Source organism: Salvelinus sp. IW2-2015, linkage group LG23 (assembly GCF_002910315.2).
Source record: "Salvelinus sp. IW2-2015 linkage group LG23, ASM291031v2, whole genome shotgun sequence".
In the NCBI taxonomy this organism is placed as follows: Eukaryota; Metazoa; Chordata; class Actinopteri; order Salmoniformes; family Salmonidae; genus Salvelinus; species Salvelinus sp. IW2-2015.
Window position 1 is genome coordinate 47,408,717 of NC_036863.1, and position 20,644 is coordinate 47,429,360.

General features: G+C 43.4%; 1 protein-coding gene across 2 annotated transcripts in view; it reads right to left on the reverse strand.

The window, feature by feature from the left end:
* Positions 1 to 20,644, reverse strand: part of st6gal1 (ST6 beta-galactosamide alpha-2,6-sialyltranferase 1) — a 131,130-nt gene that overhangs the window by 95,651 nt on the left and 14,835 nt on the right. For both annotated transcript variants that reach the window (XM_023968806.2, XM_023968807.2), the window contains exons 3-4: positions 4,955 to 5,161; positions 4,378 to 4,752 (exon numbers count right to left, since the gene is read on the reverse strand). In XM_023968806.2, the coding sequence (XP_023824574.1) occupies positions 4,378 to 4,752; positions 4,955 to 5,161 (582 nt within the window). The remainder of the gene's footprint in view (positions 1 to 4,377; positions 4,753 to 4,954; positions 5,162 to 20,644) is intronic.

Below are 20,644 nucleotides of genomic sequence, written 5' to 3' on the forward strand. Positions count from 1 at the left end.
TAGGCGTTGTAGGTCTTTTATTTATTTATTTATGTTTATTTTACCTTTATTTTACMACATAAAGGTCTACTTTGCTGGCATCTTGACCCAGTTTATTACTCATTTGCAATGCAAACCCGGGTGGCAGTGTGTTTTGGTCCGAGCAGACCCTTTTCCGGCTTACAGACATAGTTTTCATCAAGCCAGCTTCGTTCTATGGTGCTACCCGTTCCAGGGTTAGGACTGTAACCACCGGAGGACTTGAAAATGAGCCGAAGCTGAGAGGATCACCAAAACTAAAGGTATTTTGGTTTCAGTGCATTTTCTTTAAAAAAAAATGTATATAGCCTAWCAATTTGTAGGTATACTGTGTAATAAAATCAATAATTGTGTACTAAAAACGTGAATGTGTTTTTGCAGAGCATGCAACCARGCCGACAATCATCCGTGGAGATCAGTGGACAAAGGGCTGGACAACGGGCCACACCGAAAAAAAAGCATGGTTCCACAGAATACCAACTGGGATGGATCCCGAGGCAAATGTGGCTTCTTCATCAACATGCTTTCCTTAATAAAATAATGATAAAAACACTCTTTCAAAATGCAGATGTTTATTTCGTTATGGATACATAACGAATTACTATGGGAATAAATATCACTGAATGACAGAAATATTGYAACAAAGTAGGCTAATGAAGGTAAACAAATTGTTGCTTACTGGAAAATACTCTTTCAAAATGAATGGAAGAGGTCTGTGGAGGCGGGAAAATGTTTTCAAACACTTATTTTTCACAAGGGCTAATAGCAGGACAATAGACACTGTAGGTGTGAAAATCCCCCCCAAGAAGCAATAGCCTCCCCGCATTATCAACTATTTCAGCACCGTTTTGCGCTGCTTTGAGACAAGCAAGACTACTTAATAAACATATACATTTCAATTTTTWWTTTTTATTAACCCTGCATTTTAATTGTATAAAAGCCCCTTAGATATTAATTTAGAATCCTCTACATTTAATTAGGTATACTACTGTACAAGGACATTTTATGGATCTGCCAGTATTTTCATTTAGAGATTCCAGTAAAGAAATGTGTATGTAGAGGGGTAACTTTCTTCACCAGTTCTCTTACCATTTTGTACAACTGTGTGATTAGCCTACCAGTTGGTGTAACTGTAATGTTAATTCTCTTGAGAGGATTTTTTCTTTTCACTATCAATATATTAAAAACTTTCAAACGCATTCATGAATTAAATCACGTTGCGGTTCATCTGATGAAGGATTGACTCGATCTATAAGCCCAGGACGATAGTAAAATGGGCAATAAGATACACTACAAGAAAGGGAACACATATATAACCGTAGAAAACGGTTGCAGGTCGGAGGGCCATCTAACAAGTGCAGATCGGAGGGCCATCAAGCAAAACAGACCAATAAAACACGGGTAAACGGCGGGAGTATCTATGACTCTGAGGACTGGGTAGGGTACGGGGCCCACGCTCTCCACTTCCCACCTCCCGTCGGTTCTGGGCCGGGAGGGTCCGGCGGGTGGCTTCGGCTCTCACAGGAGCTCGGATCCCTGCATCTCCATGTTGCCTGGGTTGCGCCGACCGGCTCCACCCCCCCCCTTTCCCCATTAGGCACGGCCGCATGGCGCACCCCCTTTCCCCGTTAGGCACGGCCACATGGTGCATCCCCAATATCAAGGTCCACATGGCACTATTTACATAATGAATATGAATTTGGAGGGCAGAAATTATTAAATATTAAAGCATTAGACCTCTCACTAAAGGCGTCAACCATASAAAAGTTATACTTATATCCAAACTGGTTGGAGATAGAAGAGTACATGGCCATAAAGGCTAGATAATTTTTCAAGATGTTCAAACATTCATAGATGACCAGCATGGTCAAATAATATAAACAGTGGTTATAGAGGGTGCAACAGGTCAGCACCTTAGGAGTAAATGCCAGTTGGCTTTTCATTGCCGACCATTCAGAGGTCAAGACTGCAAGTGCGTGTTTGTGTGTGTGAGAGAGAGAGGATCGAAACACACACAGCAACACGTGCAATATAGCAATAAGAATGTTAGTTTAATCACCTCCTATTACCCTTTTCGGAGTTTTAAGAATTGAGTGTGTTCTCTTATTTGTGACATTGTGGCATTTAAAGCATATTGAAATTAGAAGCAATAGGATTTGAAGCAATAGCCTACCCGTGTGGTCAACTATTTCAGCACCATGTTTTGCGCTGCTCTGAGACAAGCATGGGGACTGGTCTTAATAAAACAATTAGATTTTTATTTTCACTGAATCTCCGTTTGGGTATTGGTTAGACTACTGTAGCCTGCTCCCAACTGTCACGTTGTACAGCGTCATATTTTCCTAACGGAAACAGCCAATATTGAAGGCTATCAAATGCTTCTCAAAGATGCCCTCTGGTGATCAAACTAGCACTAACTATCATTAATGGTAATAATGTCTGACAATTAAATAACGTGCCATAGAATTCTGRGGCAGCCCGCAAGGTGTGCTGCAGTACGAAGCAACTTTTACAGGAAGAACCACTGTACCAACATAAACATTTTAACCATGTTTTGAGGCTATACAGTGTCTGTTTACATTTACTTTATTTACAAACATTGGAGTAAAACAAGGGGTTCTGATGGGGTACGACAGTTGAACAAAGCTCATGAGGCATTTATAAATTATAATCTTCAAATCAATTGGCCAAAAATGTCCAAAAATGTATGTAGCTATTGTAGATTGCCTCTTTAAATAGAACCACGATGAAACCTGTACGAAACGTTATGCTGAAGTACTGAAATTCCCACAGAATAATGTTTTTCATTCATTTTCTTGGAACAATTTGAGAATATGACTTTAAATAAAACCATGAGACGAAATCTGAAGGAAACGTTGTGCTGAATTACTGAAATTCACACAAAATAACTCTGTTTCTTAATGTTCTTGGAACAATTTGAGAGCATTACTTTAAAGCAGAGGTGTCAAACTCATTCCACCGAGGGACGAGTGTGTGTGTGGGTTTTTGTTTTTTCCTTTCAATTAAGACCTAGACAACCAGGGGAGGGGAGTTCCTTACTAATTAGTGACCTTAATTAATCAATCGAGTACAAGGGTGGAGCGAAAACCCGCAGACAGTCGGCCCTTCCTGGAATGACCTTGAAGCCTGCGTTTCTAATCACGAAAGTAACAACTCAGTGTGGTCAAACTTAGCTGCGGTGGCTACTGCTAGCTAGCATGAGGACKAAAATGACAGTTTTAAACAAGCCTGATGGTAGGGTCGGTATCTCCTGGCAACATTACAGGCAGCTCTGATTTCTCCTGCACCCCCGGCAGACTTGCTTCTGGATCAAAAGAAAAGTGGAAAATCTGCCTGCTCTAATTACTTAGTACCTCGCCTTTGTTTTTCGTCCTCCTATTTGTTTGGTCAACTTTTCATRGTGTTCTCTTTGAAGTAGGCTACCAGCGTTTTACAACCCTGGCTTAGTACTAGCGCGCTACAGTAGTTGACTGACTGTGCTGTTGTGATCATTTCCATCTGCTGGAGCCTTCTTCCGATCACTGTCTTATTGTTCACTCTTCCCCTCGTCTCCTGTACCCAACACCGCCTCTGGATTATTGCCTCTGGAATCTATCGACTTTGGATTTACCTCACTATATCGCTATTGGATTAGCTGACTCTCCCTCGGCCGTTGAAACATTCTCTCCCTCTGAAGTGCCTCTTCTTGGCCCTTCTTTGGTAGCTAACTTAACCGTCAATCGGTAAGTCTCTGCTCTCTCTACTTTATATCTGCTGGCATCTTTTTGTGTTCTCTGGTTCCTGCCCCTGTAGACTAGTTGGTGTTGTTCTCTGGCTTACTACTTAGCTATGTCAACCCTGGTGGTTGGCTAGCTAGGCTACTTAGCTGGCTAGGCTATCTAGCAGGCTAAAATAACAAACTTTAGCTGGCTTGCTTGTTGGCTAAGATAACTGCATATACTGGTAACATTATTTGATAACTGGTTAGATGGCATTTTTTTCTCAAACTTTGGTTTACTTTAATGTAGCTGTCAGCTAGGTGTTGATAGCAACTGGTTGATTTATGCAATCAAGTAACGTTAGCAGGCTGGTAATGCTACAATTAGCAGGTTAGTAGGGTTAACATTAGCAGGATAGTTGGCTAGCAACCTTTGTTTAATTTGAAGTTATTTCTGTTGGAGTTTACATTATAGGGAATAGGCTGGCTTACCGTGTCCTCCGCAAAAACATTTTCCAGCATGACTTCGACATTCCTTCGGAATTCTGATCGGTTTTAAGTTCCTTTTGGGAAACGTTCTGTTAAAGGAATACACGCTATGTGCTAGCTGGGCTTTTTTCTCTCTTCTCTGTCCCCCTCACCTGATAGTTCTGCACCACTTTCCTCAGCCTCTTCCCCAGCATGTTACTGGACATCTCGTCGTCCCAGACCTCCCCCAGAGCTCTGTGAGGGCCAAAAAATTCTGCGTCCCCGACTGTTCCACTAAGCTCCCCCCGACGACGGCCCCCAAACAGGGTCTCCATGGCCCGCCTGAAGGGGCGCGGCAAGAGCCAGGCGAAGAATCCCGATGACTCTCGCTCTCTCTTGGGATGTTTGGGGTGTGTCTCCTTAGCTGTGACTTCCTGTGTGTGGTTTGGAGAGGAGAGGACTGGGATTGGACGGTGGGCGTTGCCAGGGATGACGCCGGGGAGCTTCTGGGGGTCGAGGTACATGGGCTTGGCCCCACCTCTCAGCACCTGGGGAAGAAGAAGAAGATTACATGAAATAAAATAATTAATAGAGTCTACTGTATGATACAGTGTGAGGATTCATGAGCCTATGGCTATGAGTATGTCCGATGGGTTCAAAAGTAGTGCACTAAATTGGGAATAGGCCATTTCGGACATGCTCATGTTCTGCTGATGATGCTCCGAGACCACTATAGACAGACAAACAGACCTTGATAATGGAGTGTGCCCGGGGCTGGGCGCGGGTCCGTGCCCGCACCCCGAAGATAGCATCGGTGACAGGTACGCTGTTCTCGGCGCAGAGGGCATAGAGCATTGCCATGGAGATGCAGAAGAGGCCCATACAGAGCGCCCCGCGACGGGCCCGACGACGTAGACGCCACAGCAAGCTGACGCGGTCCATCGCTGCCCCGGGGTACTGGAGAGGCGGTTGGGTGGATGTAGAGGGGGGAGGAAGAGGTGGAGAGGATGCAGGGGGTTCGATGGAGAGAGGGGGAGCGGAGATAGGTAAGAAAGAAAGGGGTGCCGAAGGAGGGGTAGAGAGGAGGGGTGAGGAATTGAGGGTCGGAAAGAGAATGGCAAAGAGGTAGGGAGAGAGGAGAGAAGGGGGAGAGGGTGGGGGGTTAGAGTGAAAAGTGGGGATGGGAGTCAGAAGGAGAAGGAAAGAGCACCGTGATGAGATGACAGTATGAGCCTTCCGACAACAAATTGCTTACTTTCAACATCCCATGGCAACGCGAACAAGACAATACTGTATCACAGGAGGATAACATCAAAAGACCAGACAAGCAGAAACACAACTACAGTATGCTGTATATACATGGACAAAATGCATATTTTGATGACTCACCCCTTTTCACCTACAGTATGCTGTATAGTCACACAGTATGGGAAAACACATTTTGAACTCTCCGTTTTCATCTACAGTACACGAGTGAGCCTGCCCTTTCTACACAGTGCTACATTAACATAACAAACACAGACATGTTTTTTGTTAAATGCTGTGAGTCAGGTTGATACAGAAACGAGGGATGAGAGAGGAAAGAAGGGTCAGACTAGAAAGGAGGATAACAATGAGGTGCAGCGATGAAAGAAGTAGAGCCTCGTCACTAAGACTGCCTATAGCCAATCGGGCCAAGCGAAGGATGGACACTGGATAGGGAGGGAGTGGATCTACAGAGAAGGGAGGGAGTGGATCTACAGAGAGATGTGGGTTGAAGGAAGAAGGGAGAGAGATGGAATGGCTAATGAGGAAGAGAGAAAGAGCTTGATTCAGACAGACCTATGAAAAAAATCTAAACAGGAATGAGATGTAATGAGGGGGGGAGAGAGTAGGGCCAGACAGAAACAAAGGGAGAATACAGTCAGATAGATGGGGGGAGGGGTAGCTGGTGAGTTGACCTTTAAACAAGTGAAGAGGCTGGACTGGACCCAGAGAAGTAGGAAAACCGCCTTTCACTCTCTTAAAGACGGGACAGAGGGGGAGAGAAAGGCTGCATTCTGATTCTCTCCCCTTCTCCCTGTAGTGTGCAGCTGCCCACTTTAGACACATTGGATTGATTTAAGTGTGAGCAAGAAGGAGTTTCCACCATAGACAGCATCTACATCAGCCCACTCTTTTGAAATGAAACGACTGCAGGGTTAGGGAACGAGTGCACACTCTGAAGAGAGCTGTAGAGAATGATTGAACACTTACAGTGCATTTGGACTGTTTTCAGACCCCTTGACTTTTTCCACATTTTGTTACTTTACAGCATTATTCTAAAATGGATTAAATAAATAAAAAATCTCATCCATCTACACACAATGCCCCATAATGACAAATCGAAAACAGGTTTTTAGAAATGTTTGCAAGTTTATTACAAATATGAAACAGAAATACCTGACCCTTTGCTAAGAGAAGCAAAATTGAACTCAGGTGCCCCCTGTTTCCATTTTCCATTCTTGAGATGCTTCTACAACTTGACTGCAGTCCACCTGTGGTAAATTAAATTCATTGGACATGACTTGGAAAGGCACACACCTATATAAGGTCCCACAATTGACAGTGCATGTCAGAGCAAAATCCAAGCCATGAGGTCCAAGGAATTTTCCGTAGAGCTCTGAGAAAGGATTGTGTCGAGTCACAGATCTCAGGAAGGGTACCAAAACATTTCTGCAGCATTGAAGGTCCCCAAGAACACAGTGGCCTCCATCATTCTTATATGGAAGAAGTTTGGAACCACCAAATGTCACACCCTGATCTGTTTCACCTGTCTTTGTGATTGTGTCCACCCCCCTCCAGGTGTTGCCCATCTTCCCCATTATCCCCTGTGCATTTATACCTGTGTTCTCTGTTAGTCTGTTGCCAGTTCGCTTTGTTTCGTCAAGTCTACCAGCGTTTTTCCCTCTGCTCCTGTCTCTCGATTGTTCCTGTTTCCTAGTTTTCCCGTTGTTGACCATTCTGGCTGCCCTGAACATTAGCCTGAAACGTGATAGTACGAACTGGCCATGACTGACCCAGCAGACTCAGACCAGCTGTGCAACGCGTACCTTATCACGCTGATGTCTGGGAGGGCGCTCGCCTGGGCTACAGCTGTATGGGAGCAACAGCCGGCCATATGCGTTGTCTGGAGGAGTTCGTGGGAGAGGTCAAGAAGGTGTCTGATGCCACATTTTCCGAGGGAGAGGCTGCCCGGAGGCTACTCCAGCTCTGGCAGGAATCCCGCAGTGTGGCAGACTATGCGGTGGATTTCCGCACGTTGGTAGCTGAGAGTGCCTGGAACCAGGAATCAAGGACGAGTCTCCAGCCCGGGAATTACTGATGGATCTCGATTCCATCATCGCCTTGACCATCAGGATCGATGGGCGACTACGGGAACGACGGAGGGAGAGAAGATTCAATTTCGCTTGCCCGTCCAAGGATTCCACCTCGCCTCCGAGGCATCACGGAAAACCCTGATGGCCCCGTTGCCGAGAGAACCCGAGGCTACCCGCGGTTCCTCGAGAGTCGCTGAAGACGGCCGAGTCACTGTTTCCCGAGCCTATGGAACTAGGCAGAGCTAGGTTGCCTCCAGCGGAACGCCTATACAGGCTCAACACTAAGAGTTGCCTGTATTGCGGGACTCATGGTCATTTTGTGTCCTCTTGTCCGTTAAAAGACCAGGCTCACCGGTAGGAGTGAGTACTCTGGTGGGCCATATGGAGAACTTTTCTGCTTCTCTTACTCGCACTCCATTTCATGCCATTCTGTTGTGGGGAAACCAGTCAAAATCTCTACAGGTCCTCATCGACTCTTGGGCTGATGACAGCTTTTTGGACTCTACCCTGGCTTCCAAGCGGGGCATCCCCACTCAGCTCCTCTCCATTCCCATGGACGTTAGAGCGCTGGATGGGTGCTCTAAAGGCCGGGTTACCCACAACACCACTCCCATCAACCTACGTGTGTCAGGGAACCACAGCGAGGCTATCCAGTTCCTGCTCATTAAGTCTTCTCAGATTCCTGTGGTATTGGGATTCCCCTGGCATTCTGCCATGGCCATTGCCTGAAGTCAGCACAACCTGCCCCGGGACATCTTCCTGGGGGCTCGGAATTTGCCCCCAGACCTCTCCACAATTCCCACAGAGTACCAGGACCTCCAGGAGGTGTTCAACAAGGCCTAGGCCATTTCACTTCCGCCGCACCGACCATATGATTGAGGGATTGACCTTCTCCCTAGCACTACTCCGTCCCAGGGACGACTGTACTCTCTGTTGGGACCAGAGACCAAAGCGATGGAGACCTACATTGGGGAGTTTCTAGGAGCAGGATTTGTGGTTGCTACATGATTKCATATGTGTTATTTCATAGTTTTGATGTCTTCACTATTATTCTACAATGTAGAAAATAGTAAAAATAAAGAAAAACCTTTGAATGAGTAGGTAGGTGTGTCCAAACTTTTGACTGGTACTGTGTATACAGTATATATACAGTTGAAGTCGGTAGTTACATACACTTAGGTTGGAGTCATTAAAACTTTTTTAACCACTCCACAAATTTCTTGTTAACAAACTATAGTTTTGGTAAGTCAATTAGGACATCTACTTTGTGCATGACACAAGTAATTTTTCCATCAATTGTTTACAGACAGATTATTTCCCTTATAACTCACTGCATCACAATTCCAGTGGGTCAAAAGTTTACATAAACTAAGTAAACTGTGACTTTAAACAAATCAATCCCAGAAAAAAAGGCAAAGGACCTTGTGAAGATGCTGGAGGAAACAGGTACAAAAGTATCTATATCACCAGTAAAACGAGTCCTATATCAACATAACCTGAAAGGCTGATCAGCAAGGAAGAAGCCACTGCTCCAAAACTTCCATAAAAAAGCCAGACTACAGTTTGCCGCCAGCATACAAAAGTGACCAAAACATCAGCCAGGAAGCATAGGAACTGAGAAGTGGTCGGTGGTCACCACCTGCAGAACCACTCCTTTATTGGGGGMGTCTTGCTAATTGCCTATAATTTCCACCTVTTGTCTATTCCATTTGCACAACAGCATGTGAAATTTATTGTCAATCAGTGTTGCTTCCTAAGTGGACAGTTTGATTTCACAGAAGTGTGATTGACTTGCAGTTACATTGTGTTATTTAAGTGTTCCCTTTATTTTTTTGAGCAGTGTATTTGGCTAAGGTGTATGTAAACTTCCGACTTCAACTGTATATAATGTTTTACTATTTCTCTATTTTATATTTTTATTTTAAGTATTTAGATAATATTTGTATAATGAAAAGAGCTTTACAAATGTAATTTATTATATTTTTCAAGTTAGCTTTTTTGAATAGTGCTGCTGAACATTTTCTTAAAGAGACGATGTTGCAGTAGCCCTGTTTAAACTCACAGAGGCTGTTTCTTGGCCTCATCTAATGTAAATCTGATCTTTCATCAGAGAGAGCGAGAGGGAGAAGGAAACAGTGAGGGAGAAAGAACGAGAGAGACAGGGAGAGAGAGAGAGCTGAGGAGACGAACGGTTGTTGTTAATCGGTCAAAACTGGACTAGACTTTCGAGAGAAGATCCCACACATGATCAGAATAGCATTAGATTATAGACAAGCACACACACACTCACACATTGAATGGCACCAGAGGAGAGGCTGGTTGGACAGCAATTCTGAGAATCTGGATTAGTATGGACACAAGCGTCTCAGAGAAAAGCATTGGCAAAACTGCAGCCCTGCATAAATCAATCTGAGTTAGAGTATATATATGAGAGAGAGACAGGGAGAGACTAATTAAAGAGTTAATGAAATGGGAGCAGGTGGAGATTGATGGTGAGCCTTTAACATTGTGTGTTTGTACCATCATGGAACTTCCTGCTTGCTTGTTATCTTACACAGACACATTGGCCGAGCTAAAGCTACATGGAACTGTAGGGAACCTTTGAAATCAATATGTTCATGTTACATTATTTATCTGCTGTAGTGAACAGGCACCCTTGCCCAGAGCAGAGCCACAGGCTTAGTAGGCCTGCATCCCAAATGGCACCATATGGGCCCAGCTCAAAAGTAGTGCACTAAATAGGGAATAGAGTGTAATTTGGGATGCAACCCCAGTAGCTAATAGTGGTCCCTCTCTCAGCCATCCTCACATTCACAATGTACAATGTACATCCAGTGTATAGGCCTACTCCAGCCAACCCACTGACCTGGTAACACAGCCACAGGCTTAATGGCTATAGCTGTGTAATGGCTTCCTATTCCCTACAGTGCACTACTTTAAAAATGMCACAATGAATCGAAATGGGACAAAGAAGACAAAGGTTTAGCCAACAATGCTTCAGACTGACCAATAAGAAAAATCTAAACAGAAACGAGATGTAGTGATGGAGAGAGAAAGTAGAGCAGGACCAGACAGAGAGAAAGAGAGAATACAGTCAGAGAGATGGGGGAGGGGTCGCTGTGAGTTGGCCTTTCACACTAGAACCGCCTGGGCTTTCAGCCAATAAGTACCCGCTAGAGAATGTATTTATTTATAGGGGACAATGCACATTAATCAACATCAATTTACTTTAAAAAAAAGATCATCAACTGTTGTCTTACCTATGAGGAACCACAGATGACTCCATGTACAGGTTTGGATGGATTTGAGCCATGTTTTCAATTTACATTTAAAAGTACAATAATCAGTGCAGTCTCTCAAGTCCATGTGCATTGCATTCCAGTATATTGTAGCTCTAACAGAGAAGGCCGATTGACCGAATTTACTGTGTCGAAAAGGGACAACACAATCCCCTCTAGTTACTGCCCTTGTTATCCAGGAGGTGCTTTCCGTGAGCATGCTATGCCGGCATAGGGGTGGAGGGGCAAGACCATGCAAGATCCTAAAGACAAAATCTTGCACCTACATACTGCTAAAAGCTATCCAGATGAAATCTATAATTTTTTTGTGAATGATGTGACAATGGTGGTAACTGTTTGGTTTGTTTGTAGAGTGATTCAATGGGATTCAGAGTAGTAGCTCCTGCTTGTGACCAACACATGAGTCAATATCTCAGATGTAAGAAGATCATAACATGCATATATTGATCATAACATGCATCCCAGAGGAAGTTGAGGTCTTATCAACCAAAAGTCGGATGGACTAAACTTGACAGTGTTAACCACCTTCTTCACCCGTTTCTTGAATGTCAAGTTGGAGTCCAAAATGACGCCGAGATACCGGAAGTTAGACACAACTTTCAGACTCTCCCAATTAACAAGAACAGCTGGTTGAGAAGAATCAATTGATTTCTCAGAGAAGTACATACAAACAGTCTTGTCGATATTTAAATGCAGGCAAGAATCAGTTATCCATTAAGAAACGTGTACCATACTGTAGCTTCAGTTAACTTGTTAACAACTTGTTGCCTATTTTTTGAGTGTACATACAGGACTGTATCGTCTGCATACATCTGCATGTAAAATCAAATTGCATTGGTCACATACACATGGTTAGCAGATGTAATTGCGAGTGTAGCGAAATGCTTGTGCTTCTAGTTCCGACAGTGCAGCAATATCTAACAGGTAATATCTAACAATTCCACAACAGATACCTAATCGACACAAATCTAAGTAAAGGAATGGAATAAGAATATATAAATATAAATATATGGATGAGCAATAACAGAGCGGCATAGGCTAAGATGCAATAAATGGTATAGAATACAGTATATACTGTACATATGAGGTGAGTAATGCAAGATATGCCAACATTATTAAAGTGGCATTATTAAAGTGACTAGTGTTCCATTTATTAAAGTGGCCAATGATTTRAGGTCAAATCAAATCAAATTGTATTAGTCACATGCGCCGAATACAACAGGTGTAGGTAGACCTTACAGTGAAATGCTTATTTACGAGCCCCTAACCAACAATGCAGTTTAAAAATAAAATATGGATAAGAATAAGAAATAAAAGTAACAAGTAATTAAAGAGCAGCAGCAAAATAACAATAGCGAGACAATATACAGGGGGGTACCGGTACAGAGTCAATGTGCGGGGTCACCGGTTAGTTGAGGTAATATGCACATGTGGGTAGAGTTATTAAAACTTGTTATGGCTGCAGGGGGCGTATTGAAAAAAGGGAAAATTTTCAAACGGCCTCTTACTCAATTTTTGCTCGTACAATATGCATATTATTATTACTATTGGATAGAAAACAGTCTCTAGTTTCTAAAACCGTTTGAATTATTTCTCTAAGTGGAACAGAACTCTTTTTACAGCCCATTTCCTATCCGGAAGTGAGATTTCCAAAATCGATGTCTCTCTTCAAGAGCTTGTCTATAAAAGGGCATGTCACTTAGGACTGTAGAAACACGTCARACGCCTTCCCCTGGGTGTCATGCGGAAGTGAGAGCAGAAATGACTTGATTATCTCGTCCTGGGATTGAACACAACCTCTTGGAGTGAGAGTTGCGCACTTTATTTTTTTTTCTGYGCACGAAGTAGGACCTGGACTCGGCTCCTGGAAAACCCTCGTTAAAGGTGAATATGATCTCCGGCTTCGATTTTATTTGATACATGTCACAATATCATCCTAAAGTATGTTTTTTCAATATAGTTTAATTATATTATTGAAATTTATTCTGGACTTTAGACGTGATGCGACGCAAGAATTTMGTCAAGACGGAGAGGTTAGCGCCGCACTGCCAGTGTGCTTGCTAATTCAAGAGGGAAATCGTTCGTAAATAAACGGTTCTGAACAAGGACCCTTGGAGAACATTCTGAAGAAGTTCAACAAAGATAAGGACCCAATTTGGGATGCTTTTTCCAATATACTGTCGAAGTTTGACTAGAATCAATGCTGCTGTGTGCTAGCTATTGTAGTAAGCTAATATAACGATATATTGTGTTTTCGCTGTAAAACACTTCAAAAATCGGAAATATTGGCTCTATTCACAAGATCTTTGTCTTTCATTAGCTATCCACCATATATTTTTCTGAAATGTTTTCTGATGTGTAATTAGTAGTTGACGTTGGTGTCTGTATTTTCTCTGGCTACTCCCGTGCGATTTCTGACTGTAGCTATGATGGTAGCAGTAATGTAAAACTGATTTATAGCTAAAATATGCACATTTTTTGAACAAAACATAGATTTATTGTGTAACATGTTATAGGACTGTCATCTGAGGTAGTTTTTTCTAGGTTATTTAGGTTGGTTCTAGGTTAGTTAGGTTGGCTTGTGCATGCTACTTGCATCCTACTTGTGCTGTGAAAAATGTCTGTCCTCTTTTTTATTTGGTGGTGAGCTAACATAAATATATGTGGTGTTTTCTCTGTAAAACATTTAAAAAATCGGACATGTTGGCTGGATTGACAAGATGTTTATCTTTCAAATGCTGTATTGGACTTGTTAATGTGTGAAAGTTAAATATTTAAAAAAAAAAGATTTTGAATTTCGCGCCCTGCACTTGAGCTGGATGTTGTCATAGGTGTACCGGTGTCGGGCTGCAGCCATAACAGGTTATTAAAGTGACTATGAATAGACGATAACAACAAAGAGTAGCAGCAGTGTAAAAGGGGGGTGGGGGGAAATGCAAATAGTCTGGGTATCCATTTGATTAGCTATTCAGGAGTCTTATGGCTTGGGGGTAGAAGCTGTTTAGAAGCCTCTTGGACCTAGACTTGGCGCTCCGGTACCGCTTGCCGTGCGGTAGCAGAGAGAACAGTCTAGGACTAGGGTGGCTGGAGTCTTTGACAATTTTTGGGGCCTTCCTCTGACACTGCCTGGAATAGAGGTCCTGGATGGCAGGGAGCTTGGCCCCAGTGATGGACTGGGCCGTTCACACTACCCTCTGTAGTGCCTTGCGGTTGGAGGCCGAGCAGTTGCCATACCAGGCAGCGATGCAACCAGTCAGGACACTCTCGATGGTGCAGCTATAGAACCTTTTGAGGATCTGAGGACCCATGTCATATCTTTTCAGTCTCCTGAGGGGGTATAGGTTTTGTCGTGCCCTCTTCACGACTGTCTTGGTGTGCTTGGACCATATTAGTTTGTTGGTGATGTGGACACTAAGGAACTTGAAGCTCTCAACCTGCTCCACTGCAGCCCCGTCAATGAGAATGGGGGCGTGCTCGTTCCTCTTTTTCCTGTAGTCCACAATCATATCCTTTGTCTTGATCACATTGAGGGAGAGGTTGTGGTCCTGACACCACATCGCCAAGTCTCTGACCTCCTCCCTATAGGCTGTCTCGTCATTGTCGGTGATCAGGCCTACCACTGTTGTGTCATCGGCAAACTTAATGATGGTGTTGGAGTCGTGCCTGGCCGTGCAGTCATGAGTGAACAGGGAGTACAGGAGGGGACTGAGCACGTACCCCTGATGGGCCCCCGTGATGAGGATCAGCGTGGCTGATGTGTTGTTACCTACCCTTACCACTTGGGGGCATCCCGTCAGGAAGTCCAGGATCCAGTTGCAGAGGGAGATGTTTAGTCCCAGGGTCCTTAGCTTAGTGATGAGCTTTGAGGGCACTATGGTGTTGAACGCTGAGCTGTAGTCAATGAATAGCATTCTCACATACAGTTGAAGTCGGAAGTTTACATTCACTTAGGTTGGTGTCATTAAAACTTGTTTTTCAACCACTCCACAAATTTCTTGTAAACAAACTATAGTTTTGGCATGTCGGTTTGGACATCTACTTTGTGCATGACACAAGTAATTATTTCAACAATTGTTTACATACAGATTATTCCACATATAACTCACTGTATCACAATTCCAGTGGGTCAGAAGTTTACGTACACTAAGTTGACTGTGCCTTTAAACAGCTTGGAAAATATTCTTGAAAATTATGTCATGGCTTTAGAAACTTCTGATAGGCTAATTGACATCATTGAGTCAAATGGAGGTGTACCTGTGGATGTATTTCAAGGCCTACCGTCAAACTCAGTGCCTCTTTGCTTGACATCATGGGAAAATCAAAAGAAATCAGCCAAGACCTCAGAAAAAAAATTGTAGACCTCCACAAGTCTGGTTCATCCTTGGGAGCAATTTCCTAACGCCCGAAGGTACCACATTCAACTGTACAAACAATAATACGCAAGTATAAACAGCATGGGGCCACGCAGCCATCATACCGCTCAGGAAGGAGACGCTTTCTGTCTCCTAGAGATGAACGTATTTTGGTGTGAAAAGTGCAAATCAATCCCAGAACAACAGCAAAGGATCTTGTGAAGATGTTGGAGGAAACAGGTACAAAAGTATCTATATCCACAGTAAAACGAGTCCTGTATCGACATAACCTGAGAGGCCGCTCAGCAAGGAAGAAGCCACTGCTCCAAAACATCCATAAAAAAGATAGACTACGGTTTGCAACTGCACATGGGGACAAAGATCGTACTTTCTGGAGAAATGTCCTCTGGTCTGATGAAACAAAAATAGAACTGTTTGGCCATATTTACCATCATTATGTTTGGAGGAAAATGGGGGATGCTTGCAAACCGAAGAACACCATCCCAACCGTGAAGCACGGTGATGGCAGCACCATGTTGTGGGGGTGCTTTGATGCAGGAGGGACTGGTGCACTTCACAAAATAGATGGCATCATGAGGTAGGAAAGATATTTTGATATATTGAAGCAACATCTCAAGACATCAGTCAGGCAGTTAAAGCTTGGTCGCAAATGGGTCTTCCAAATGGACAATGACCCCAAGCATACTTCCAAAATGGTGGCAAAATGGCTTAAGGACAACAAAGTCAAGGTTTTGGAGTGGCCATCACAAAGCCGTGACCTCAATCCTATTGAAAATGTGTGGGCAGAGCTGAAAAAGTGTGTGCGAGCAAGGAGGCCTACAAACCTGACTCAGTTACACCAGCTCTATCAGGAGGAATGGGCCAAAATTCACCCAACTTATTGTGGGAAGCTTGTGGAAGGATACCCGAAACGATTGACCCAAGTTAAACAATTTAAAGGTAATGCTACCAAATACTAATTGAGTGTATGCAAACTTCTGACACACTGGGAATGTGATGAAAGTAACAAAAGCTGAATAAATCGTTCTCTCTATTATTATTATGACATTTCACATTCTTAAAATAAAGTGGTGATCCTAACTGACCTAAAACAAGGATTAAATGTCAGGAATTGTGAAAAACTGAGTTGAAATGTTTTTGGCTAAGGTGTATGTAAACTTCCGACTTCAACTGTAGGTGTTCCTTTTGTCCAGGTGTGAAAGGGAAGTGTGGAGTGCAACAGGGATTGCATCATCTGTAGATCTGTTGGAGCGGTATGCAAATTGGAGTGGGTTTAGGGTTTTTGGGATAATGGTGTTGATGTGAGCCATGACCAGCCATGACCAGCCTTTCAAAGCATTTCACGGCTACAGACGCGAGTGCTACGGGTCGGTAGTCATTCAGGAAGGTTCCCTTAGTGTACTTGGGCACAGGGACTATGGTGGTCTCCTTGAAACATGTTGGTATTACAGACTTAGACAGGGAGAGGTTGAAGACACTTGCCAGTTGTTCAACGCGTGCTAGGAGTACACGTCCTGATAATCTGTCTGGCCCTGCGGCCTTGTGAATGTTGACCTGTTTAAAGGTCTTACTCATATCGGCTGTGGAGAGCGTGATCACACAGTCATCCGGAAGAGCTGATGCTCTCATGCATGTTTCAGTGTCACTTGCCTCGAAGCGAGCATAGCAGTTATGTAGCCCGTCTGGTAGGCTTGTGTCACTGGGCAGCTTTCGGCTGTGCTTCCCTTTGTAGTCTGTAATAGTTTGCAAGCCCTGACACATCCGACGAGCGTCGGAGTCGGTGTAGTACGATTCGATCTTAGTCCTGTATTGATACTTTGTCTGTTTGATGGTTCGTCGGAGGGCATAGAGGGATTTCTTATAAGCTTCCGGGTTAGAGTCCCGCTCCTTGAAGGCGGCAGTTCAACCGTTTAGCTCAGTGCGAACGCTGCCTGTAATCCATGGCTTCTGGTTGTGGTATGTACGTACAATCACTGTGGGAACGATATCATCGATGCACTTATTGATGAAGCTAGTGACTGATGTGATGTACTCCTCAATGCCATCTGAACAATCCCGGAACATATTCTAGTCTGTGCTAGCAAAACAGTCCTGTAGTTAAGCATCTGTTTCATCTGACCACTTTTTTATAGACCGAGTCACTGGTGATTCCTGCTTTATTTTTTGCTTGTAAGCAGGAATCAGGAGGATAGAATTATGGTCAGATTTGCCAAATGGAGGGCGGGGGAGAGCTTTGTACGTGTCTCTGTGTGTGGAGTAAAAGTGTTCAAGTTTTTTCCCCCTCTGGTTGCACATTTAACATGCTGATAGAAATGAGGTAAAACAGATTTAAATTTCCCTGGATTAATGTCCCCGGCCACTAGGAGCGCCGCCTCTGGACGAGCGTTTTCCTTTTTGCTTATGGCGGTATACAGCTCATTGAGTGCGGTTGTAGTGCCAGCATTGGTCTTTGGTGGTATGTAGACAGCTACAAAAAATACAGATAAACTCTTTAGGCAGATACTGTGGTCTACAGTTTATCATGAGATAGTCTACCCCAGGCGAGCAAAACCTTTTGACTTCCTTAGATATCGTGCACCAGATGTTTTTTTACAAATATACATATATCCCCGCCCCGTGTCTTACCAGAGGCTGCTGTTCTATCCTGTCGATAGAGTGTATAACCCGCCAACTGTATGTTATTAATGTCGTCGTTCAGCCACGACTTGGTGAAACGTAAGATATTACAGTTTTTAATGTCCCGTTGGTGGGATATACGTGCTTTCAGTTCGTCCCAATTATTTTCCAGCAATTGGCTAACAGTACGGATGGCAAAGACAGATTAGCCCCTCGTCGCCTGATCCTCACAAGGCACGCCGATCACTTTCCACTAAATCTCAGTTTCTTTCTGCAGCGAATGATGGGGATGAGGTCCTGTTCGGGTGTTTGGAGTATATCCTTCCCGTCCGACTCATTAAATATTATTTTTTGTCCAATTCGAGATGAGTAATCGCTGTTCTGATGTCCAGAAGCTATTTTCGGTCATAAGAGAAGGTAGCAGCAACATTATGTACAAAATAAGTTACAAACAATGCGAAAAGCAAACAAAATAGCACGGTTGGTTAAGAGTCAATAAAACGGCAGCCATCCTCGCCATCTACATCCTACGGCGCATAGAGTAAAGTCGATAGAGGAAGCGGCCTGGTTGGCTGGCCATGGCGGGAGGAATATGTGGCTGGCTACTTTGCTAGCTGGGAACTGACTGATTTTCATGACACCCACTTGGATATTACTTTTCACATGAAAGCAATGTTTTTTCTTTTTCATTCCGGGAGCACCCAATGACATCTTTATTTTATTTAGTTTAATCTGACTGAGATTAGTGGCAACGTAAGCTAATACATCACAATCAAATTGGCTGGCTAGGAGGAGCACCCAGGGATATCTGTATTACATCTATACTTGGCTGAGAAGATTTCAGACAACAGGAACATTGGGCTGACTTGCTAGCATGGCTAGCTATGCACAACAAAAACCGGAGTGCTCAAGCACTGACTGGGCTATTTGAATGTGGCGGTGGATTTAGCTAGGCACTTCTCCACCATTTCTAGCGGCTAGCTAGCTGAGATATAGCTTGACATGTGGACAACTACCTAGCTAGCTACATCTAAAATTGACTGAACAAAGACCTGTATCTATGTATGTAACACTGGCTGACTGACTAGCATAGCTGGTACTAGTAACACATGTTAAATATCCAACGTGAGTTTATGTTTTTGTTTGAACTAAATTGGCATTAGCTATTCATTTAACTTTACCTTCCTAAAGACTAACGTTATTTGCTAATGCTACAATCTCAGYSTTTGATTCGGGTTACTTTCTTGTTTGCATTTGCTTTCATGTGACTATAATGCCTTTATTTGTTTGAGTGGGTGTTTGGATATAGTATTTAGCTTTCGCCTCTACGGAGATTCATTGACGTTGGAATATTTTGMCATTCGTGTTTGTGGGGTGCGTTCCCTGCTGTAGTCTTTGTGGTCACACTGCGCCTGAGTATCATATTTTACTACCTGTGGATGCAGTTGTGCGGTGCGGCTTCGGGAGCGTGGAACGCGCCCCTAACACAAGCCATGGGCAGAAGTCTTGACCAACAGAAGCATTTTATTTGGCTATTTGCGGTTGTTAAAACCAATGAAGGATGTAACTGATTGACTATTGAGTGAACCGTCAATATTTGAGTTTAAACAATTTAAAACTGTTSTTGTAAATCATTCTGTTAATAATTGGGAGCCCTCTTGTGTAGGGTAAGTTAAGTGGCAGGTAGTTAGCCGGGAGTTTGACTCTTTGGGGAACCCTGCGATCCGCCTTAGAGATGAGCATAGGACAGTGTTATTTTGTTCTGTGTTTATTTTGTTGTGCTATTTTGAGGGTTTATGTCAGGGGGTAGGGGGAAGTTGTTTGCCTTCATTAACCATTTGATTGTTACATATTCTACTTCAACAGTARTTTGCCTAACTTTTCAGTGCATGCTTTTTCCTTTGTCATAAGATATGATCGGTGGTCTTATACAGGGTTTTCATGTCTATTCCAGTTTTTATTTAGTAATCTCAACTTTTAATGAGTGACAATTCAGATATTGGGGTGGGAGTTGGGGGGTCAGCTATTAGGTTTACAAGCTGGAACGTCAAGGCAATGAATGGCCCGGTTAAACGGGCTAGAGTATTTGCTCATCTTAAGAATGTAAAAACTGATATTGCATTCTTAGAAGAAACACATCTGTGTGCAGCAGATCATGGTAGACTCCGTAAAGCTTGGGTAGGGCAAATATTCCATTCAAAATCCAATGCTAAGGCAAGGGGAACAGCAATACTTATTCATAAGAAAGTACAATTTACCACTGCTGACATCATCTCGGATCCACAGGGGCATTTTGTTTTGGTATCTGGTTCTCTCTTTCACACTTCTGTTTTGCTTGTAAATGTTTATGCTCCCAATTGGGATGATGTTGATTTTATTAACAAACATATTTATTTGCTGCCCAATCTCAACTCACACTACTTAATTTTTGGAGGGGAATTGTGTGATCAACCCAGTCTTGGACCGCTCAAACCCTAGATCCTTATCTCCTTCAAAAATGTCCAGCACTTGTCTGCATTTATGCATTTATGAGCCAGGCAGAATGTGTAGATCCATGGAGATCCCTTTTTCCCAGTAACAAAGAATTCTCTTTCTTTTCACATGTACATCACTCCTATTCTAGAATATACTATAAGGGCACAAGGCGAGACCCAGATGCAGACACGGGAGGCAGATGATTTGAGTCTTGATATTTATTAAACAATACAAAAGGGGTAGGCAAGAGAATGGTCGTGGACAGGCAAAAGTTCAAAACCAGTTCAGGGTCCAAGAGATACAGAGTGGCAGGCAGGCTCGAGGTCAGGGCAGGCAGAA